The sequence below is a fragment of the Trematomus bernacchii genome, unplaced genomic scaffold, assembly GCF_902827165.1.
Source record: "Trematomus bernacchii unplaced genomic scaffold, fTreBer1.1, whole genome shotgun sequence".
Classification (NCBI taxonomy): Eukaryota; Metazoa; Chordata; class Actinopteri; order Perciformes; family Nototheniidae; genus Trematomus; species Trematomus bernacchii.
This window is the reverse complement of record NW_022987727.1, coordinates 3,945,597-3,969,880: the sequence shown is the minus strand read 5'-3', so window position 1 is coordinate 3,969,880 and position 24,284 is coordinate 3,945,597. Positions and strand designations below refer to the sequence as shown.

General features: G+C 39.8%; 2 protein-coding genes across 4 annotated transcripts; both read left to right on the top strand.

Moving 5' to 3' along the window:
• Positions 1–1,257: 1,257 nt before the first annotated feature.
• Positions 1,258–17,162, top strand: ahcyl1 (adenosylhomocysteinase-like 1). 3 transcript variants are annotated; one of them, XM_034144900.1, is made up of 17 exons: positions 1,258–1,737; positions 8,807–8,921; positions 9,428–9,571; positions 10,306–10,406; positions 10,498–10,600; positions 11,089–11,183; positions 11,323–11,429; positions 12,439–12,555; positions 12,664–12,727; positions 12,848–12,936; positions 13,101–13,171; positions 13,479–13,573; positions 14,263–14,361; positions 14,791–14,859; positions 14,957–15,035; positions 15,710–15,830; positions 15,917–17,162. In XM_034144900.1, the coding sequence occupies exons 1-17, from the start codon at positions 1,546–1,548 to the stop codon at positions 15,921–15,923; spliced, it is 1,668 nt and encodes a 555-aa protein (XP_034000791.1). In that variant the 5' UTR covers positions 1,258–1,545; the 3' UTR covers positions 15,924–17,162. The 3 variants fall into 3 exon arrangements, with proteins under 3 accessions (XP_034000791.1, XP_034000792.1, XP_034000793.1); XM_034144902.1 differs by lacking the exon at positions 1,258–1,737 and adding an exon at positions 5,976–6,082; XM_034144901.1 differs by lacking the exon at positions 15,917–17,162 and having other exon boundaries at positions 15,710–15,834.
• Positions 17,163–17,493: 331 nt separating this feature from the next.
• Positions 17,494–20,456, top strand: hspa1b (heat shock protein family A (Hsp70) member 1B). Its single transcript, XM_034145401.1, has 2 exons — positions 17,494–17,655; positions 18,286–20,456. The coding sequence occupies exon 2, from the start codon at positions 18,307–18,309 to the stop codon at positions 20,224–20,226; it is 1,920 nt and encodes a 639-aa protein (XP_034001292.1). The 5' UTR covers positions 17,494–17,655; positions 18,286–18,306; the 3' UTR covers positions 20,227–20,456.
• The last annotated feature ends 3,828 nt before the right edge of the window (positions 20,457–24,284 follow it).

Genomic DNA, 24,284 nt, shown 5'->3' with positions numbered 1-24,284 from the left:
AGTGTGCTAGAATTACGAAGTAGCCAGAAATAGTACATTGCATTTAGCTGACGCTTTTATCCAAAGCGACTTACAATAAGTATAAATAAAATATAAATGGTTAAGTACAAGTACTCCAAACTAGTTTTAAGTACAGCACTGATGAATATTTAATTGATATTCTGATTTATTTAGACTACACCAAATGGTAGAAAAATAGAATAAAAACAGTAGTACAAAGGTAACCAGAATAACAAATATCTTATCAAGTAATTTGAAGAGAGAATGAACATTATTTGACAAGCATCTTGTTTACAAAATAGACTTGGTTTATCTGTCTGCATAAATGTTGTCAACCAGAAATGTTTTCTACTCTCAATCTAGGGAGGTTGTGGCTCAGTAGCTAGTGCGCTGATCTTGGGATCACGGGGGCACTGGTTCGAATCCCGCTGCAGTCAACATTCCGCATTCACCCTAAATTGTTCATGTGGGGATTGCCCACAGTATTGAATGTATGTAAGTCGCTTTGCATAAAAGCGTCTAACAAGTGACATGTAATGTACCGCATGTAATGTAACCACGGTTGTTTGTTCACATTCAAACAAACTGATATTTTTTCCCAAAAAAGTTATTACATAAATGGCAAAACATATGATTCTTTTCCAGATCTTTTTATCTTACTGCATTTTTATGAATCTAGGTATTCGAAACTCAAAAGTACAAATAGCTTGGACATGGCTCCTGTTTTTCACAAAGTTAGTCCCCTTTCGATTTACAATGCAAGTCACATACTCTGGAGCTCCACTTCTGCAGGAAATCAATGATTTTAACCAAATTATTACCACTATTCAAATTGTAAATATTTGTATTTCTGTTAAAAGTGGCATAACAATTGAACATAATTAATTAAATAAATGTGTCTCCCGATATGGGACGAAATCCTTTGGTCTGTTACATCCCAGGTTTACCACTGTCCCGAGCAGGCTCTGCCAATCAGACGCTGTAGATTATAGACGTTGTATCACAGCAAGCCAATCACAGCGAAGGAGGCGGGACTTGTACTCAGCCTCCACTGTCAAAGCCAGGGTCATTTAAAAATATCAGCTATTGAAACAGAACATCTAGTTTACACTTGCACCGACTCACAAGTAGAAACAAATAAATGCAGTCCAATTAACCCAAGATAGCGCTGCTCTTGAAACCAGCGTCAGTCGATACTTCTCCATTTTGCTCCGCACCGCCCACACGCTTCTGGTTCAGGTGACAGCCTCACCGCCCCCTCCCCTCCGAGATGTTGCTGTCTGTGGATGACAGCAGACCTGGAGGACAGAAACAAGTGTTCATTCCGCTCTTTTAGACTGTAGAGAAGGTAGGAAACGGGTTAATCTCTGTTTAAAGTGGGCTAATTATTGCTCTGCACTGATAGTGTAGTGGAAGTGCTTCAGCGGCGGTTCGGTCATTTTAAGCCACGAAGCTTAACGAAGAGAGAGCAAGAAGACGACGGACAAAGCTAGCGCTAACTGAATCACGTTTATTTCTCAGTCTCCACATCTCCTGCATGCAACAATGACCGACTCCGTTGTAGACAGCAAGGCCGAGGTGAAACAAGCCACGAAATATGTCAAAGAGACCGAAAACGTAGCGGAGAAATATTCAGCCATGACTGTGAGCAAGAACAGCAGCGATGTGAACATGAACGTCGGGGAGATGCCCTCCGCAGCGTTCACCGCGGTGCCCACTCTGAAATCCGTCAAAAAGGTAAGAAACGAGATGCTCGCCATCAGTGCCTCTGGGCAAAGAGACTGAGCACTGTAGGCAGGCACATGTGAGGAGATACGCATTTCACTGCAGTGAAGTACTACCGTGCAGCAAGGCCAGGAAATGTACCGTTTGTTGAGTTATGCACTCATAAGAGACAGAAATGTTGCATGCGATGCTGCGGTGTCACACTGAGGGCTCCCTCCACCCCATGACAGGCTGCTAACAAGTGAAACATTTCCCATTTATATCAGTCAGATTTTACTAAGCATCTAAAGAAGTTAGTGCACAGAAACACAATCTTTGCTTCGCTGTTTTTCAGGTGCTTTCAGTATTTGAGTACTAAGGGTACACCATATACTTTTAAAGTAGCTTTCATCAAGATTAGATTAGAAAAAAAAGCTTTCCTGTTTATTTATATCAGAATGTCTGCATCATGCCAACATCCTGTGGGCAGGAAAAAACTAAAAGCCAAGTTGAGCTCTTAAACCTCTCATCCAAGGCCTCTGCAAAGTAAAGTCATAAATGCCCTAACATACCTAGGCTTAGACAGGGGTCTGCACGCAACACAAGTGGTATTAAATGCTGTGTTTGCTTTGCCTTCAGAATAATCTAAATCCTCCAGGAATATCAAGTGGTGATAATTCCATTTTTAATAACAAAATGGTATCTATACTTAGTGAACTCATCCTTATGTCGTCATTCTTGATTTTTCACAGGAATATATGTTGACATCATCATTGTTAGGAATAAGAACAGCATGATAGAAATGTTTTAGCAGCTCAAAGTGCGCATATGAGAAATCGCCTTGAATTTCTTGGCTGTTACACAGCGGCACCTAACAATCATCTGTAAGAAAGACTCCCTTGAGGTGCTGCTTTCAGATCTACCACGCTGTGTAACAGCTGGCAACAGGCAGAGGGTAAACATGGAACAAATAAGTGAAGGCTCCATTATACTCAGCAGTAGCATTCTTAAATTTGCCATGTCAAAAAGGAATGTTCTACTTTCAAGGTGACCTTATGACACCTGTCCTCCTTACAGTGCCGCTTTGTGTTGGACACAACTGATCTAGCACCTCTTTTGAATACATTGTTTATTAGTGTTAGGATTAACGTGAGTCATTGACCTTTTGGCTGTGAGTAACAAAAGCTGTTGTTTGGATTTGTGCATAAATTAGTCACAACAAGTATTGCAGAATTATGAAATGTGGTAAGTGGGTAAATCTCATGATGACACGTAGCCAGCACAGGAACACTGCAGTGGCAGAGGAAGTCAACGAATCACAAGCAAACAGCACCATTTTGACTAAGACAGTAATGTTTAAGTTAAATCTTGAGGAACAAACATGGGGCCTGCAAAACAGCTTTGCTCTTATATGACCTAGTTCTTCTGTCCTATCAACGTTTATCTGGTTCCTGTTAGATATACTAACAAACAAAGTCTTAAAAATCACCATGGATACGAAAATATCGCACACTCAACAAAACTACAAAATATGAGCTTCACCAATCTGAATTTGACTAGTAATGTACCATTTATTTGTCAGTCAGTAGGGATAATAGATTAAATAACATAAGCATACTTTATTTTCCATTACATAACATGAAATTGAGTATTTCTTTGTCATTCTGACAACACAGTGTAAAACAAAATGTAAGAACATTGACAAAATACAGTTAGGAGCTGCTAAAATACATAGAATACATTATACACAATGATACTTCTTGTAAAGCTGCCTTTGTGAAATGATTGAATCAAAGTAGAAGTATGTCAACAAATTTATACATTTACAAAATAATCAGCATAATAAAGAATTTATTTTCCCAGCAGCAGGGCTCACAGACTTCAGAATATCAGCTCAGACCCCCTGTCTGTCGAGGCAATACTGTGTGGACCGCACTCACCTCGGGGAGCCTGATTGAAAACATATTGGATGGTAGGAATGTGTGCTCCGCTTATGAAAAACAAAGCAGTGTGTTATGAATAACGTGAGAGCCCAGAGTCAAGCCGAGCCACCTGTTTGCATGGAAAAAATGAATATGTAAAACAAATACTGAAAATGATTGGGAAACTAGATAAGATTATTTAAAATCCCTGCAAGTATCACACATACAAAGAAAAGTTAGATGTCTGTTGAAGTTATGAGGCTGGTGCCTAGTCACATTATCTAGTGAGAGGTGCAAAAACAATCAATGCTGAAATGAGTGTGTGCGTGTGTGTGTGGGCAAATCAAACGCCACTACTCTTCCTCCACTCTTTCTGAATCTCTTACACAACACGCCCCCTGGGATCAGGACTCATTCTCTGTGAATCTGTTCATGCATCATCATCATTTCTATCTGATCCCTGGGCGGCTGTTTTACATACATTCTCAAACATATCCACCACTATCTCATCTTGTTTGTCTGCCAACATTATGGCAGTGTTTCGTGAAGGTCAAATTAGATTTTCCTTCCCTCCGGCAGTTTAAACATAGATATGGATATGTTCAGTTTATGTTATAAAAATAAATGGACTCACCTTACTTTAGCCTCACACCTTTTGGATTAAAAACCTCAGTGCGCTTTAAAGGTAGGGTAGGTAAGTTTGAGAAACCGGCTCGAGATACACTTTTTGTTATATTCCATGGAATGCTCTTAACATCCCGATAGCAATGAATAACTTAAGTGCTTTGACAAAAAATCCATAGCCGTAGTACTGTAAAAAGCACGACCAATCATCTGAGCCGGCCCGGCTAAAGTAACTGGATGGCCTACCTGCCTGTCAGCCTTCCATCTGTGCACAAACTTATCTCGTGCCCTCATTGGTCATGTGCGCGTTCGTGTGTGTTGGAGGAGGGGCTCTGTAAGGAAGTGGCCGATTTTCTCCGGTTGTGTATTTTCAAATTCTAGCGATCTCGAGCCGGTTTCTCAAACTTACCTACCCTACCTTTAAGTCAGTCTATTTAAAAAACAACATTGACAACGCTTTCTTTCCAGTTTTCCAACTCAGTCTTCCACACAAGTAAAGTACTGTGTTTGTACCAGAGTGGGACCCCACATTAACATTGAAGGAAAAGTCACCATAAGCTGAGAAATATAACACATCCATACTGACTAGTTCCACCATTTTCAGACTGTATTCTCAGTAGTGCTTTTTGGTATTTTAAAAGCATCTTTTTAACTTAACTACAGTATTTGTCACCAATATTCTGGCTTCTCTTTTACCAACTTTAGGAACAAAATGACGTTGATATTGTAGAATATAGGGTGCCCTTCCCTGTTTATATTAAACATCTGTACATATTCATTGAAGATGTACTGTAGGTCCATGATAATACGTCAACATGATAGTTTCTGCTAAAGGTCACATTGTTGTGGAGGGAGGATTAGTGCACTGTAGGTTTTTTTCACAACACAGTAATCCGTCATGGATGCATACATCTAAACAGGTGCGTTTGCAGACCAAAGGAAGAGCAGTCTGAGGACCTTCAATGCCTTTCTCTCTGCACACCCCTTTTACTCAATTAAAGATAAGGCCTTATGTCTTCATTTTGAACATGACCAATGACATGTCAGTATACAGAGATGTACAGTATTAGAATGCAATGACTCTCAGTTAAATGGTGCTGTGTAGAGCACAAGTGGTAAGAAGGTAATGTCACCTTATGCCATGCCCACATTGAACTCTCTACACCCCCCCGCTGACAGTCCCATTACAGCTTAAGTCTGTGACCTGGCCGGCTATCTGAGAGAGAATTGGTATTTTTAGCTGCAGGAGGGAGTGGATGGGCCGCTTATTGATGCAGCAGGAGGCTAATGGAAAAAGGGTTTAATCGCTCCTGTCAATCCCATTTCATTTAGTGTTCCAAATGTAGTAGCACAGCCTGAAAGTAAAAGCAGCAGCAGTGGAGTGTCTTTATCTGTGTGTGTGTGTTATTTTCTCTGCATTTTTCTTGTTTGTGTGTATTACATGTTCTAAATATTCTGACATTTTGCTGTCTAAGCACTTAGAAAAATAATCAAAAAATAACCTTTGGCAGCTGGTTGTCAAGGGCAGAACCAGAGAGAGAAAGAGAGAGAGAGAGAGAGAGAGGCTCAGTGAGAATCAACCTCCCCCTTCTCTCCAGGCCTCTCTCTGTCTCTCTCTCTGTCTCTCTCTCTCTCTCTCTCCATGTTGGCCATTAGAAATCACATTAATAGGTGGGAACCTCCCCCTGGCTCTGCCTGGGAGTGTTCTGGGATAATAGCATCAGGGACACCTAGTACCATCACACAGAGGACACAGGCACAGGCAAGTAGGCTGGAAAACTGCAGAGGTACTGGCAGCCATGGCACACAAACATGGGCACGGGAGAGAAAGGGTGAGTCGCTCCTCATCCAGCACATTTACTTCTTAAAGATACAGAATATCCCACACACAGATGTGCCACAATAACTTTTCCATGTCATAATAAGTTTTCCTGTTTTTACAGTTATGTAAAACAAATCTTTGTCTTATGCAACAATGCAGACCACACAGAAGTGTTTTCTCTTTTACTTGCAACAAAAATGTTGAGCTGGAGAAGTTCAGTGTTCTCCTCAAAAGGCCGACAATTTTCAAAGAGCTCACCTCTGGTGTCGTTTACTCTCGGAGAGTAGCAGAAACAGAATGCTGTCTTAATCATTTATCAGATGAACCTCTTGTTTTCATTAGTGCTGTAACCATAAGAAAAGCTGTCTCTGATTTTGATGTCTATCAATTTGGGGGAACATGTCGACATTTAAAAGACAGTGCAGAAACTGATGCAAAACAAACAAAAGAACTATTTTGCAAGTGTGTGAGACAGAGCAAACTCTCAATTGTGAAAACACAGACATGTCGAGACCTCTTCAGTTTGCACTGTCTCACAAGCTTCTTGAGTTTCGTTATACTGACAGTAGATGTGGATGGTGTTACTACTGTTTTAGCTATTTCTGCTACAGTTACTTTATTTAAAATCAATTGCACGGCCGTAACCATGCATTTTTTTTCAAATTATAGGTGAAAAAATACCCATTTTGACTATAAGGCGATATAATGATTGAGGTATTTTCTTTAATTATCACAAGTGATTTTTTTTGTTGGACTCATTAACCCCTCACATCAGCCTCTGCTTCCTGGTGACAATCAGGAAACTGAGTCATGTTTCACCCATTTGTGAGTTTAAACTCCTCTTAGTGTGATGTGTCTGACAGTGTAAATAATTCCTGTCATTCTCTCGAGTCATTACTCTTCAAGGTCGTTATCATTAACACTAGGCCTCACCTATAGGGGATTGCTGTGGGCTGATGTCCGTATATGCACATCCCACTCAAATGTTACCCAACTCTCTGTTTAGTCTGGCATTTGTGTCTTCCTGGATTTATCGTCTGTGTGTTGTGTCAACTCTGCTGGCTGGCACGTTAGTTTTGAGTCCAAACACATTCTATGGACATTTCAAATAAGAGAACAAGGAAATCCCTCCATAGTGTCTCAATGACTGAAGATCTTTGAAAGGATGTTTAAGGAAGACGGCAAAGTTATGTAGAAGTAAATAAAAAAGGGTTGATAGCTTCCTGAAGTCAAACAGAGTTTGTTTTAGGTGTCTTTTGGATAAGATACATGTAGATACAAATCACAAGAAGATACAATGGCACTTTTTTGAAACAATCAAAGCCCCTTTAACTTAATGGCAAAGTTTACTGATCATATACATATATACAAAACTCTGTAGAAAGGTATGAAAAGCACAGACATTGACTAAAACCATGCACTGGTGAAATCCATTAAAAAAAGGGTACTTTAGATGAATTTCAGTGGCTATTAAAGTCTTTAACTTATAAAAGCATATGAATAATGTAAAAATATTCATATTCTTCAAATTTACGCCAAAATATTTCCAGTTATTAGGAAAAAGAAAAATGTATCCGAAATATTGAAAAAGAACTGTTAAGGCCTATTGGAAGTCCGGCATTGCTCAGAAGTCCGGCATTGCTCAGATAACAGTGTTTTCCAGATGTCATGGGGTTTTATGGAACAGATCAATGATTTAAGTCAATGCCAGACAGAGGGTCTAAAACTAAAGGACATTTCTGAGGTTCAAAGCTCAAAAACTCTGCTTCATAATTCTTATTTCAGTAAAATGCTGAGCAACTCATCTACCCTTGACGTCTCTTACCTCCAGGCCTGTTCATTTACAGTTCCAGGTGCAACATAGAATCCACAGCCCACCAGGGTTTATACTTCTGTGTAAATAAAGTATTTCTGTAATTAGTTTGTTTGTGACTCCTTTACATTTGTTATTATTGTCAAGATGGATGTAGTTTGATTGCTCTAGTGATTAGTCTCACTCTTCTTTGTCCTAAGTGACCCAGTCTACTAAAGGACATGAAGGTTAGGTGTCTCTACTGTTTGTAATGTTGACAACTATCTGCATGTTAGTGTTTCAGGGTGTTAAAAGGACTTAGTGGATTCGTATAATTGTAGCCTGACATAACTTAATTACTCGCACACAAGTGCTGTTTTTATTTAAATGGTGAATAATAGAACATTTTAAACATTTATCAACTTTGTGGCTTGGTAAAATAGCCCCACAAAGACTTTATGTTAAGGGCTGAAGAATAGCAAAGCTAGCTGTGTGCTGATGTACTTCATGTGTTTCCAGGTCTTTGATCTTGGGCGCTTTGAAGGGTTGGTTTGACACGATGGACCACACCAACAAATGAGGCCTGTGTTTCTGAACAAAGCATAAATCACAGAGCAGGAGGGAGCATATCAAAATAGACATCGGCTCCCTTTTTCTCGATCCACCTGTGATTTACTGTAACAGACTCAGCTAAATGACCTCAGAAAGCACAGTTTTACTGGCTGAGAGCGCAAAATTAGGCCATCAGTAAAAGAATGAACTAATGACCTTAAGCGTTAACAAAAAATTCTGTGTTCTTTGTGACGATGATGGTACTTTCTCTTCCTCGCTCTTACAATTAATCAGTGCATACAGACAGAATAAAAGTCCCAAAGTCAGTAATGTCTCGATTTTGTTTGCATTTTATGTTTATGTTGTGCATTCTTTTCTGGTTCCCTCCAGATCCAGTTTGCAAACACTGAGGACAAGCAAGAGTTCAGCAAGTACCCCACCAAGGCGGGCCGCCGCTCCCTCTCTCGCTCCATCTCTCAGTCATCTACTGACAGCTACAGCTCAGGTACTGCACATCTAAACGTTTCCCTACATTTCCCTGAGTTGTTTCACCGACAGTGGGCATTCATGTTGGCTCTTGAGAGGATAGATCTTTGTACCCCCTCTACTCACAAAATACTCATCATAGTAATAGTTTGTAAGAAAGTCCTTGTATCATCTTCTGGATGTATCTACTCCTATTCACAAATGAAGCAACATATTTGCCAAAAAGCACATATACAATCAAATAAATGGGCAAATAAAGAAATACAAAACAGGGTTTAAACCAATTTGGTAACAGCATTGATTTTACAACTGTGAAATCATCTTTTTAGTATCTATCCTGGTTACAATTCTTGTTGTTGTTCATATTATTTGTGAGTTTACAGTCTAGATAAACACATACAGTAGACTCACAAACACACACACAAGCACCACCGGACACACAATGGGTTTGAAGTATATATTTCATAATTGGGTCTTTTGAAAGCTTTTCCACAATAGTGACCTTCTGTGTTCTCCATTTCATAGCTGCGTCCTACACTGACAGCTCCGATGATGAGACCTCCCCCCGGGACAAGGCCCAGGTCAACACCCAGGGCAGCAGCGACTTCTGTGTGAAGAACATCAAGCAGGCCGAATTTGGCCGCCGTGAAATTGAAATTGCAGAACAAGGTATATCTGACAGTACAGGCACACTCGTGTTTCAGAGATTATGCTTTTTTAAATTAATTTAAACCTTTTTAGCAAAGAAGGTGGGTGTTGTTGGTCTTCTATGGAATTCCTTTTACTCATGTGCAAGCTGTATCAATGTTGAAAGTGTTTCTTTTTGTGATATAATTGTGATACAGTCGGCTAAGATGCTTGCTAACATTACCATCTATACAAAGAGAGCTTTGTGCTACCTGTTGTTCCCAGATAGGTATCACATGGCATCTGTTTTGCTGCTTTGACACTATTTCGTCCTCTCCTCCTTATTTCAAATGTATGACCTAAGGCCGGAGGACACTGTCAATATAATTCATGAAATATGATCGTAGCTCTTTCTTCCTTTTCTATATTTGTTCTTACTTATTTTCTCCTTTTACGGCTTCTTCCATCTCTGGTGTTTTTGTTTATTGTATATTCTCAGTCTGCAAACCTGTCTCTCTAACTGTTTACTCTGCTCTTGTGAGTGACGTAGGGGTGTGTGCTTGTTGAGAACTTCAGGCTCTAAGCCAGTGCGAAAACAGCTGTTGTTGACATTGTCATTTAATCAGTCTCCATTTTATAGCCATTTACTGCACATCCACCTTGCAGAAAGGGCTTATTCTTGTGTTCAAAATCACTCTTGTCTTTCCCAAAACAAAACCTGACCTTTACATCCTTCCAGCTTCCACTAAGCTGATGCCCATTCTGTTCCTCTCCAGACATGTCTGCCCTTATCTCCTTGAGGAAGCGAGCCCAGGGGGAGAAGCCATTGGCTGGGGCGAAGATAGTCGGCTGCACCCACATCACTGCTCAGACCGCGGTATGTCCTCTTATTCTGTTCGCTGCAGATCACTGTGATTATTCTATCCTTCTCTTCTTTACCTAACAGCCTATTCCCTTTCTCTGTGTAGGTCCTGATTGAGACCCTGATCGCCCTCGGGGCTCAGTGCCGCTGGACTGCCTGCAACATCTACTCCACTCAGAATGAGGTGGCCGCTGCTCTCGCTGAAACAGGTAAGATCCTCAGTTTGAGTAAATCAGCATTTATGACAACAGTTAATATAAATATTACAAATGTAGCGATACACAATTGTACATAATACAAATAAACATCTTTCTATACACACACACACCCATGCCTTTACACTTATACACACTTTATCACAACCACACCATCAAACATAATGTGATTAGTCATGGTTTGTGGTTAGACATTAGGTATAAAACACATATTACTGACATCAAAAAACTATGAACGTGATGGCTTTCAATTTAGGTTATTAGAGGTATATATACATTACGTGATGTCTACAATGCATTGAGATTTGCTGCGTTTATTTTCAGTGTTTGTTTAAAGTACAAAGCCCAATGCTGGTAAAGCAACCCGTGTGCGTGTGTGTCACTGTGTAATGTTCCTCTAATGGAGCTGTTGCTCATGCAGCGGGCCAGCCCTCCCCTCCTCTGCTGTCTTTTCCATTAGGTGTGTGCTTTGTTCCCTGCAGGCGTACCTGTGTTTGCGTGGAAGGGTGAGTCAGAGGACGACTTCTGGTGGTGCATCGATCGCTGTGTCAACACGGAGGGCTGGCAGGCTAACATGGTATCAATCTGTCAATCCCATGTCAAATTTGAACAACAATTATCAGAACAGATAGAAGATAACAGTCTATGTGCGCTACTGTGCTATAGATTGCTGTGTTTGTTTTTCGTGCAGTTAACTCTCCTATGATTTTTCTCAGATCTTGGATGATGGCGGAGACTTAACCCACTGGGTCTACAAGAAGTATCCCAGCGTCTTCAAGAAGGTCCGGGGCATCGTAGAGGAGAGTGTCACTGGAGTGCACAGGTAAAATAGGGCTTGATTGAATGAATTTGGGGTTTTAAAAGAAGGAATCTAACATATATTTGTACACCATATGACTGTTTTTTGTCGTTTTGGACACCATTTGAGACAAAGTGACTAATTGATGTAACATAATGGGTGTATCGTTGCATAATGATTGATACAGTAATGGCATAACATTTCGAGATATAAAGCATTTATCTTTTAGCCAGCTAGAAATCACAACATTGACATCTGTGGCCTAGCTTATAACATCCCGTAATGGACTTTAAATAATAAAGACTGTGGCAATATTTTTTAAGTTATTAGCATCGATCCAACCCTGGGAGTTATTTCTTATTGATATTGTGTCCCATTACAACAAACTAAAGAAGGTGGTAATACAAATGTAAAAACTTCATGAACAACTATGTGATATTAAAAGTAACTGCTTGTAATTGCAAACAGTTGTCAGGAATTCTCACAACGTTACTCACTACATAATTTAGCAGCTTTTTTAAGTGATGCATTTCACGTTGGGCACACATGATTTGGCCTTGGTGGAGTTATAAATACTGACTACTTTTTTTACTTAATGAGCAAAGATATTCAAACTCAGTACAAACACTGTTGACGCACTGTTATTTTAAAGGTATGAAGCTGCTTAAAAAATCCAGTTTTGTGAGGTCTTCGCATCATTTTGTCGGCTAGATGGCGCTGAGCTGGAAGCAACCAAAGCACCTTGATGAATGATGCATACGGAGTCAGCGCAAACAGCCTCACAAGCAATTATATAAGTCAGTAATATTAATACACACTGATGCTGTAGAGTGATAAGGTTACTTGCCAGATTTGACTTCCGCCTATTTAAGGAACACACAGAGGTGGAGTGCAGGTCGCAGCAGCTGTGCATGTACGAGTCTCAATGGAATCAATTACTGAGGCACTGAAGAAAGCACAAGGTCACACGGGGCTGCAGCTCACTTTATGAGTGGACATATGCCTGAATGTGTCTCCTTATGTGTCCTATCAGATTGTACCAGTTGTCTAAGGCCGGAAAGCTGTGTGTCCCTGCCATGAATGTGAACGACTCTGTCACCAAGCAGAAATTTGACAACCTATACTGCTGCCGTGAATCTATCCTGGACGGGTGAGGAGAATTACATAATTTAGAAAGCCAGCTATAATTTTCAAAACAAAAATCTCTGTTCTGAGTCGTGCAGATGGATACAAGTGTGTGTCATTTTTTCTTTTCCAGCTTGAAGAGGACCACGGACATAATGTTTGGAGGCAAACAAGTTGTCGTGTGTGGTTATGGAGAGGTGAATTATTCTTTCTTTGATTTCAGGCTTTAAAACATTCACTTTTCATGGAATGACTACATTTCAGCTGCAGAATTGTTCAATGTATTGTAGATAACTATTGCGCTGTCCTGTGTGTAGGTTGGAAAAGGCTGCTGCACCGCTCTAAAGGCCCTCGGAGCCATTGTGTGCATCACAGAGATTGACCCCATCTGTGCCCTGCAGGGATGGTGAGTCACTAACAACACTGCTCCATGTTGTGCTCCAGTGTTTACATGTGGTGAAATAGATAACTGTTGTGATTCTGGAAAAAAACTATTGGTTTCATGTCATTTTAACTATGTCTGTGCTGCTTAAAGTAATGAAATACCTCCATATATGTGTATCCACACAGCATGGACGGCTTCCGAGTGGTCAAGCTGAGTGAAGTCATCCGGCAGATGGACGTGGTGATAACCTGCACTGGTACTGTACCCCATGCAGAGACACTCATTACTTCTGCTTTGATAATCACAATGTTTCCAGCAAATATTCAATATGCCATTAGAGGTCTCTCGGTCTAAAACAGACCTTACAGCTGACTGCTAAATACTCGGATCTGCGTATTTTTCAGATGGCTGTAATCGCAATTCCCATACAGCTGTAAATCCATTCTTATAACAGAAAGAGAAGCACTCTGAAACTGTGCAGACATGACTTTATCTCACTTGTTCTGTCTCAGTGACTCTGTTTACATAGTACATTATTGTTATTCTTTGTTTGTTTTTAATAGGAAACAAGAATGTGGTCACCAGAGAACAGCTCGACCGGATGAAGAATGGCTGCATCGTCTGCAATATGGGACACTCCAATACTGAGATTGATGTGGTAATGTGTTTATTTAGTTTCAGTGTGAGCTTCAATGCAAAAAATGACAACGCGTCACACAACCGTTTTTGGCTTTCTTTCCTTTATCAATGCTGTTTCTGGTTGCCTCATATACAGTACTGATTAAACGTAAATAGATTAAATAGTATATATTATGATCATCACTGAAAATATAAATAGCATATTAACACAACAAAACAAACACATTTCTGCATTTCTCCAAACACAGTATACAAATGTTTATGGTTAATCTTAACACAGTAAACCCTTATGTTCATCTCCAACTGTTCCAAATCCTGTTCTTTGAAACCAAATATTTGTAGTAGACTGGCATCAATTCCTCTTTTAACTCTCCAGGGCTTAAGATGCCCAATTTAGAGATCCAGCATGCCTCCTTTCAAGGAGCAACTTCTCTAAATATCCCCTCTCTGTGACGAACATGCATTCTCAGTTCCTCTTTTTATTTTGAACTCAATGCTACGGGATAGATTTCTTCTTTTTTGTTTCCATCTTTTGCTTTTATGTTCTGCTCTGCTTTGTTTGAATTATCTTGATGTTTGGTACATATGGTTTTCTCTAAATAAATGTTATTCCACATTCTATTAAATAAATATCACCTTTTGTGTTGCTTAAAATCCTCTCACATTGTTCTTTGACCTTTATTCTTATCAATCTGTCATATCTTCCAGGCGAGTCTGCGCAGCCCTGAGCTGACCTGGGAGAGGGTCCGCTCTCAGGTTGACCACATCATCTGGCCCGATGGGAAGAGGGTCGTGCTACTCGCAGAGGTAATGTCCCTCTGCAGCCCTACTTACAAAACTGTGTGCCTTCACATCTTTAGATTAGTTTGATCACACCTAATGGCTTTTAAAACCACACTCTTCGCCCAAAAACTCAGAACACATGTTGTATTTACCCCAAGCTCGGAAGCATTTCTGTTGTGAAATATTGTGGTCATTTAATACTAATGTGCAGATTCTCATTAAACTGATGGTTGTCTCGCATGTAGGGTTAAATCTTAATAATAAATAAACCTCTTGGTTAATTTCTCCTTGTGGGGTATTCAAGTATAAAGAGGCCTACAGGTGTCTCACTGTAAACCAATTGATACTGTGTGCTCTGTGTTCATACAGCATGCTATCATGTTATCTCCTAATGTGTCACTTTTGACTCAATTTCTACAGTGCCGTTTATGTTTGTAATTTGTTATTTCTCAGGGCCGTCTCTTAAACCTGAGCTGCTCCACAGTGCCTACGTTTGTGTTGTCCATCACTGCCACGACCCAGGCGAGTAGTTTGCTCTCTGTTGAGACCTTCACTCACTCCTTTGTAGTCCCCTGTAACTCATTGGGAGTCTTACGGTTGTGCTCTGTGTTTTGTGCAGGCCCTGGCCCTGATTGAGTTGTTCAACGCTCCAGAGGGCCGTTACAAACAGGATGTGTATCTCCTGCCCAAGAAGATGGGTAAGCTATATATATTTGCTTTGCTTTAGATGTTTGCTTACAATTTATTTAGTATAACAATTATCATAAAGAGTTGGTTTAAAAAAAATTATCTTTTGCAACCTACAGTAATGCCGTTTCATATTGTTACAAAAATCTTAAGAGGCCTACCTTACTAAATAAATGATAAGGAAAAAACGTCAACACGATAAAAACAAAAGAAGAAATAATAAACTGAGCTGTAAATCTGTGTTTTTCCACTGTCGGCTTTAATGACTAAAGTAAATAATCTGCTTGCCCTATTTCATCACTGTCGGCCATTATGAATCCAAGTTTAATAAATTCACTGTGATATTTCCTCACCATACTCAAATGAAACTGGTCATTGAATGTATGCACTTGAATTTTTCTTAAGAACATTTCGATATAAAAATAACTTCCCTATTTTCCATTTTAAAATAAATGTTTGTAATGTAATCTAACCATTTGGCAGTAGCTCTGCAGCCCCCTAGATTACCAGACATACCAGAATAGCTGATTCAGAACATTAGTTTAAAGAAAATCTTCAGCCACTTTTTTGCTCATTGTTGCCACCTTGTGACTTGAAATGACACCACCGTGTGTGCTAAAAAATATATACACATTAACAAGTATTTCCCTGACCTTGTGGATTTCTATGTGTATGTTTCCTTCAGATGAGTATGTGGCCAGTTTGCATCTTCCTAACTTTGATGCCCACCTGACAGAGCTCTCTGATGAGCAGGCCAAGTACATGGGCCTCAACAAGAACGGCCCTTTTAAACCCAATTACTACAGGTAGGTTTAATCATATAACGCTATATTTGATTGCTAACATTTATGATGTGTTCTCAGGAACTATAACGTTGTTTTTTTGTTCACAGGTATTAATGACAGTGTCCGATGCTGTGACCCTCAACACACAGTTCTCCTGGGATAAACAGAGATATCTATTTTATTTTCTAAATTGCTACAAAATGGAGGAATTATTTTAATTATGCTGAATGTAACTTATTAATAGCACTTCAGAAATAGTGTTAATATAATACATTTAAAACAATAAGACATGTAGGAAACATACGATGTATAACCAACTACCATTTTATATGTATTGTCAGGTGTTTAAAGGAAAAGCCTGCTTGCATGCTTTAATGTGTATGTACTTATTTAGTTGCTACTGCTTCTGTTTCTAGATTATTGATTTGTTTGTTTACCCTATTTACGCACAGTGCCAAATGATGGCTGTATGAATGCAACAGATACCATGTTTGTTTTGTCCATCAATAACATTACGATTTTATTAGTACATTCCACTAACCAGGATTTGGACTGAGCCAAAACAATCTCTGTGTTCCTATGTACATTATTATAGAAATGTTTGTTTTACATGTGTTTAATAATGTCATTGAATGGTATCTGCATACATGCCCTAAAAGGTATCATCCAGTCACAGCCACAAATACAGTGATGAATTATAGCACTTGTGGTTTATTATAAGAGTTTATTAAGTGCTTTTTGAATTCCTGACTCTTGGTGTTGGCACTCAACCCAACACAGTACATTCAAACCAAAGGGATGTTTGATGTAACAGATTAGGATGTTTTCATAAAGATAACAGTATGTATTCCTAAAAAGGAAGTATTGAGAAGGTTGAAAACATTTTTAACCCAGTTTATCTTTCCACATTTACTTCTAAGTTTCCATTCGCTCAAAGTCCAGCTGAGATCTGTCTCAATCATCAGCAGCGTGGTCAGTTCTAAAGTGTTTTGACTGGATAATACCTTAATGGCCATGGCATGAATGTGCCTTTTAAATCATTTACAACACTTAAATCTCAGCACTGACCTTAATTAAATCAACATTCCTCTTTGTAAAACCACATCCACTAGTGGTGCATTTAATGTCTTCCTTCCACTGCTTCTAGTATTAACTGTCACTCTTATGTATAAGCCGTGTTGAGAAAAATATTAGACTTTTATGTTTGCCATATGATTGTTGCTGTCTTCATTTGAACAGGATCACCTAACGTAAAATTCCATGTAATCAAAATGCACAAGTGTATACTATGTAAAAGAATGCATTAAATCAGCAATAAAACAAGTTCTTTTAACAGAAAAAAGTAACTTTAAACAAGTCATGTGTTTATACGAAGCAAACTGAATAGAATAATCCTCTTTAGATGAGTGTTTGGGTAGTTATAGTACCTATTTTTATTTATTTTAGAGGATAAATTAGATGTATTCATGCCTGTTAACACTTCCACATACCTCCTCTCAATGTGCCTTACTGCTACAGTCTCCACATTGTGTTCCCCCGCTGTCAGCCATGCTGGCCGAGCGTCACACTGCTGTCCCGCTCTGGAACATTCACCGGCTCTCTCGCACCAGCCAGCTGCACCACCTGCTAATATTACCAGATGACTCACTGAACTTGGAGGAGGAGGAGGGAGGGGGACTAGTAGCTTCTGGAAACGTAGCTTCGACTATAAAAGCAATGCGCCTGAGTCAGTTTGGGCATTAGTTTAAGAAGACTACCGAGGCAAAAGTTGCTACAAAGGGAACTTTTCAAGGAGACTGCTGAGATCCTTCAGAATCTTTAAGACGCGACAGACTCATCGCTGAAAGTAAGTAGCAAATGATATGTGGTTAAATTAATATAATGGTAACCTCACTGTTGTCTATCTAATGTTATACCATCTGATGGTTAAGGGGGTTTTCAACTTTTGTAGTACATTACTTATTATATAATGTATTCATATTCAGCTTTACTAACCCATCAACTTTGCTCTATATTGTGTGTTTTGTAATGCTTGTATAATACAAGTTAATTTCCCAGTTCAGAGAAACAGTTGATTCTAGAAAATGTCTTACAATTTCCTCATTAGTAATGATGTTGAGTTTGGTTTGGGACAATTTCAAACTAGAAAATATTTAAGCAATACTTTAATCATTAGATTTTTCCATTAATATATACGATTTATAAGATATATATTTGTTACTTCTGTTGTAGAGCAAAGAGATTAGATTTGAAGTGTGCCATGGGATGGTGCCCTTAGCATTGAATTACTAATGATAATGTTAGTCAGAGTTTCTATTTTTAACTGTTCGCTTAATATACTGTAGGTCTCTCTTATAACAAGAAAGACAAAAATACATTGGTGAACCAGTAATTTTGAATAATATTAGGTTGCAGTAATCAGAGCTCTCGTGTAACATTAGAACATGAAATGTAATGTTCTCCTTTTTCATCCTAGGAACTCTAAGCAAGAATCATAATGTCCTCAGCTAAGGGAGTATCTATTGGCATTGATCTGGGCACCACCTATTCTTGTGTCGGGGTGTTCCAGCATGGCAAGGTGGAGATCATCGCCAACGACCAGGGCAACAGGACCTCTCCCAGCTACGTGGCCTTTACAGACACAGAGAGGCTCATTGGAGATGCTGCCAAAAACCAGGTTGCCATGAACCCGGTCAACACAGTCTTTGATGCCAAACGTCTTATTGGGAGAAAGTTTAACGATTCTGTTGTCCAGTCCGACATGAAATTATGGCCTTTCAAGGTGATCAGCGATAACGGAAAGCCCAAAGTCCAGGTTGAGTATAAAGGGGAGACCAAGTCCTTCTTCCCAGAGGAAATCTCCTCCATGGTTCTGGTTAAAATGAAGGAAATCTCGGAGGCCTACCTGGGACAGAAGGTGTCAAATGCAGTCATCACAGTCCCAGCATATTTCAACGACTCTCAGAGGCAGGCCACCAAGGACGCCGGTGCGATCTCTGGACTGAATGTCCTCAGGATCATCAACGAGCCCACAGCAGCAGCCATCGCCTATGGTCTGGATAAAGGAAAAAGAGGAGAGCGCAATGTCCTCATCTTTGATCTCGGTGGAGGCACCTTTGACGTGTCCATCCTGACCATTGAGGACGGCATCTTTGAGGTTAAATCCACCGCAGGAGACACTCACCTGGGCGGGGAAGACTTCGACAACCGGATGGTCAACCACTTTATGGAGGAATTTAAAAGGAAAAATAAGAAGGACATTAGCCAAAACAAGAGAGCAGTGAGGAGACTGCGCACAGCTTGTGAGAGGGCAAAGAGAACCCTGTCCTCCAGCACCCAGGCCAGCATCGAGATCGACTCTCTGTTTGAGGGCATTGACTTCTACACCTCTATCACAAGGGCTCGCTTTGAGGAGCTTAACTCTGAGCTCTTCAGGGGAACACTGGACCCAGTCGAGAAGGCCCTGCAAGATGCCAAGCTGGATAAGTCCAAGATCCATGAAATCGTCTTGGTTGGTGGCTCCACAAGAATTCCCAAAATCCAGAAGCTCTTGCAAGACTTTTTCAATGGTAGAGAACTGAACAAGAGCATCAACCCAGATGAAGCTGTGGCGTACGGCGCAGCGGTCCAGGCTGCTATCCTCATGGGCGACACATCAGAGAACGTCCAAGATCTGCTGCTGCTTGACGTGGCTCCCCTATCTCTGGGCATTGAGACGGCGGGTGGAGTGATGACGCCTCTCATCAAACGTAACACCACCATCCCCTCCAAACAGACCCAGATCTTCTCCACCTTTTCGGACAATCAGCCAGGTGTGCTCATTCAGGTGTATGAGGGGGAGAGAGCCATGACAAAGGACAACAACCTCCTGGGCAAATTTGAGCTCACAGGTATCCCCCCCGCTCCACGAGGTGTACCACAGGTGGAGGTGACTTTTGACATTGATGCAAATGGCATTTTGAATGTGTCAGCTGTTGACAAAAGCACCGGGAAAGAAAACAAAATCACCATCACCAACGACAAGGGTCGCCTCAGCAAAGAGGACATAGAGCGGATGGTACAAGACTCAGAAAAGTACAAGGCTGAGGACGACATGCAGAGGGAGAGGGTTGCAGCAAAGAACTCACTAGAGTCATACGCCTACCAAATGAAGAACAGTGTCGAGGACGAGAACGTGAAAGGAAAGATTAGCGAGGAGGATAAAAAGATGGTCATTGACAAGTGCAACAAGGCAATCTCCTGGCTGGAGAACAACCAGATGGCAGAGAAAGAAGAGTACGAGCATCAGCAGAAAGAACTAGAGAAAGCGTTCAAGCCAGTTGTCACCAAGTTGTACCAGGGAGCAGCACCGTCAGGAAGCTGCGGCAGCGGGGCAGGAGGCAACTCCAAGGGCCCCACTATTGAGGAAGTGGACTAAAACAACAGACCTCAGCTTATTGTTTATAGAAATCCTTTGGCTGTATGTTGTTTGCTACCAAAAATCTTAAAATGTCTCAATGTATTTACTTTGTTAAAGTGGACCTATTATGCTATATTTGAAAAATATATTGTAGGGCCATACCTATATAAAACATGTCTGTGAAGTTTTTTGCTTAAAATACCAAACAGATCACCCATTGTAGCCGTGCCTCATACTGCTCATACCCCTCTATTGCAGCCCTGTAGAGAGCCGAAGTCCCTCCCTTTTCGGTGGACCTCCATGGGACCTTATTTCGGAAAAATTATGTATTTTTTATTTAGCCTTTATTTATACAGGTGTAAAATCTCATTGAGACACAAGGTCTCATTTCCAAGAGAGACCTGTCAGTGGTAACACTACCACACAAAGTTACAGACAGACAGGACACTAAACACAGAGGCAACAATAAATATTATATATATATATATATATATAATGTATTGAAGTCAATGGTGAGAATTTTCTTTCGATCCCGTTTGAATTGTGCCACAAATTACACATATGATGTTCGTCAATTTAAAAGATAATTTTGCAAGTAAAAAAAAAAATTATGTTGCCGTAAAACTGTGAAGTAACACTTTTTTTTGTGTGAAACCGCTCAATGAACTACATCTCTGGTCTTGCACAACCAACCCAGTCTCACGGCATTTCGTGTTAAGGCTGCTACACACCAACCTGAGACCAAAGAACGCATACCGAAGGCGTCCCGACTTTTACGTCCGCTACGTCGCCTGCGTCGGCTACGCCGCCCGCCTACGAACACACCGCAAAGACTTCAGTTGACGAGTGGCAATAACTGTCCTTACCAGCAGGCAGCGGTAGTGTGTATTCGTCATTCAAAAGAGGCAACAACCGGAAGACAGACTATACACCGAGAGAAGAAGAACAGGCTGCGTGATATAAACAAACAACAAATAGCGTCTGGGTTCCATTTTCACTCTCTCTCGTCGATCGAAAACATGTAAACATAAAAAATAAACTCTTGCGTCCGGGTGAGATGAATATGAAAAGGATTAACCGTCTGTGTGTGTGCCTTCTTAATCGTTTGTTTTGGTCCCTCACTTCCGCTTCGCTTCTCATGCACTGACTCTCTAAGCTGAACAGCCATTTCAACGTTAAAAACAATAAAACGTCATGAATTGCTTCGTCGCATTCATTCTAGATCCTCTGTCTCGAGCCAGTGAACTACCGGGCCTTCGAGAGTACCCTGGAACCGAGGGAAACTCTGAAAGAACACGCCCTTTGGCTACAAATCTCATTCAGTGCAACGGCCAGGGCATTCTATCAAGGATATAGAATACCTTGGTTGAAGGATATTCTACCCAGAGACCCAGAACAAGATCTGATTGGTTGCTTTCTTTTCTAACACAAAACCACTGAAATGCGTAGTGCATGGTCCGAGAAGGACAAACAAATCAACGTAACACTGTAATATTACCAGTGGCGTTTTTATATGTACAAAAGTGGTGGGGCACAAAAAACTTAGATGTCTATATATAAGCTTCTGCAGTGACGTGCAGTGAGGTTCATGGCTGGTGAGGCACTGGCACTGACTCTTCAGGTTTACAAATATTATATTTTGACCTAAACCAAAATATAATATTATTTTCAAAAGTTTTTGAAGATGGACATAAGAACATTTGTTCTTAAAAAAGACGACAATTCTCAAGTGGTGGTTCACACAACAACCCCAGAGCCAGCACTTGAGCCAGGAGAAATTACAGCTACGTTGACGTTACTTTGAATCGCGGGGGTAAGCTAAACCAAGTAGCTATAGCTAGCCAGATATATTAAATAAACACTTTGTCATACAATCTAAATGTAATGTTTTTTAGCGTTACCTGGTGATTTCAAAGAAAGCTCTCTGGGAAATGTTGACTTACTGTTCGACATAAAGCTAGAAGCTACCTTACAGTACACAGTTGATCCTGAGTCCTGTCAGTTAAAGTGTTTCATAGTTAGCTTAGCTAAGCATCAACCTAGCACTGAAATATATGGATGTTATGTGACAGTATTTCTGAGAAAAAGTCAGCTGAAATGGTGGCATAGTTGCCACTGCTTTAGGTGTCGACAGCATGATTGAACGTATTTGCAGCAGTAAATGTGGCTGTTTGGCCACTGACGTTGCCATAACAACACCTGATTGTAAATGTGCAACCTCTTTTTGTGACAGATTTTTGCATGAAATTATAATTCTTCTGAATGATATTCCTATTGACAGCTAGTCTTTATGTGAACATTATGAGATGGACAGCCAGAGAGAATAAATGAAAAACAGTTATGAAATACTGTATGACAAAACAAGAATACAGTTTAAAAGGGGAGTGATTTGTAAAATATCCATAAAGAAAAATCTGTTTACAGTTCTGTTTTATATGGGTGTTGAGAGATGTATCCATAGATCTCTTAATTTTGCTCTCAAAGTGCACCAGATTGATGCTTTTAACTTCAATATTAAACACAGGGTGTTTACATGCTTATGTATACAATATGTGTGCTTATGCTAACATCATAAGACAAAAGTTGGTTCCGTGTTGTGTGAAGTGAGAACACGCTAGAGTGAGGGGGGCCCCCAAGCCAAAGCTGGCTTAGGACTGGAGGCCTCGTATGCGGTGTCTCTTCTCATCGCTAAAGCCAAAAAGCCGTACACGATCGCTAACGACCGACAACTCCTAAATAGTGTCATTGCAGTGTTATTACATAGTTTGTTTATAATTGCAATTTTTTTCAGTTACAAGGTTGTTGTTTTTTAACCCTTTCATGCATTGTGGTCACTATAGAGACTGCTAATTTAATGCTGTTTTCTTGTATATTCATGGGGTTTCAGATGGTATAGTTGCACATCAGGCACCACAGTGGATTTTATTATAATATTTGTGTATTGTATTTTATAGTTTTTGCATAATATATCATTTTTTTTATTGGTTTGTTAAACATATATTACTTAAAAATCTGTTAAAAAAAACGTCTCATGCATAAAGATGAAAATATCCTTAGTTTGTTGTAATTCATGCATGAAGGAGTTAATAAATCATACACTGATGGAACATCACTATATTGTAATTATTTGTATAGGCTTTTTCTATCAAAAATGTTCGGGGTCGGTCAGGGGGTACTTGGCTGAGAAAATGTTTCAAAGGGGGTACAATACTGAAAAAAGTTTGAGAAGCACTACTATTGGAGGAGATTCAGGTGATAAGGCGGGTGTTACCTTGGTTGGTTACTGGCTAATGGTTACACAAGCCAAAAAATCGTTATGACATCATAAAGTGGCCAACATCTGATCAGCTCATTTTCAGACAGGTTTTTATATAAATGGATCAGGACAAAAAGAAAGTGAATCTTTTTTCCTGAAATGTTCAGAATCTCTTAACACAGGGAGGGGACACATGTTTGTGTATAAAATACATGAAAAAGTGGATTTTACATAATAGGTCCCCTTTAAGTACAATACTGAATGCAGTACTTTCACCTAAACTTTTCAGATGTTGTTTTGCGGTTACACAATTAGTAAATCAACTGAACACGATCTCTTCAAATCAATGTAATTTCTGTATTTCTGAATGATTCATTCAACCGGCTCACTGATCATGTTGTTCACTGAAGGATCCACTAGGTGTCAGTCTTAGTTTGTTTCAGCAACATCATGACTTCTCTGATCACATTGTTGGATCACACTTTGTTGCTCAAAAATAATAATAATAATAATAATAATAATAATAATAATAATAATAATAATAATAATAATAACAATACAAATAATAATAATAATAGCACTACTACTAATAAGCAATACTAATAATGATACTAATAATAACGAAATAATAATAACAATAATCATCATTTTTGGCTACTAATGAAATTGAAGGAAAATCATTATCTGCTGCTAAAATGTTTGAATCACATTATTCAATATTACAATCTACAAATAAAGTAAGTTGAAGGTTGACACACACACACACACACACACACACACACACACACACACACACACACACACACACACACACACACAG

Excerpts from the sequence above, each read along its gene's own strand:
- ahcyl1 (XM_034144900.1), top strand. The coding sequence starts at position 1,546 with ATGACCGACTCCGTTGTAGACAGCAAGGCCGAGGTGAAACAAGCCACG. Across the intron at positions 9,572-10,305 it reads AATTGAAATTGCAGAACAAG|ACATGTCTGCCCTTATCTCC; the intron begins GTATATCTGACA and ends GTTCCTCTCCAG. Across the intron at positions 14,362-14,790 it reads GGGTCGTGCTACTCGCAGAG|GGCCGTCTCTTAAACCTGAG; the intron begins GTAATGTCCCTC and ends GTTATTTCTCAG.
- hspa1b (XM_034145401.1), top strand. The coding sequence starts at position 18,307 with ATGTCCTCAGCTAAGGGAGTATCTATTGGCATTGATCTGGGCACCACC.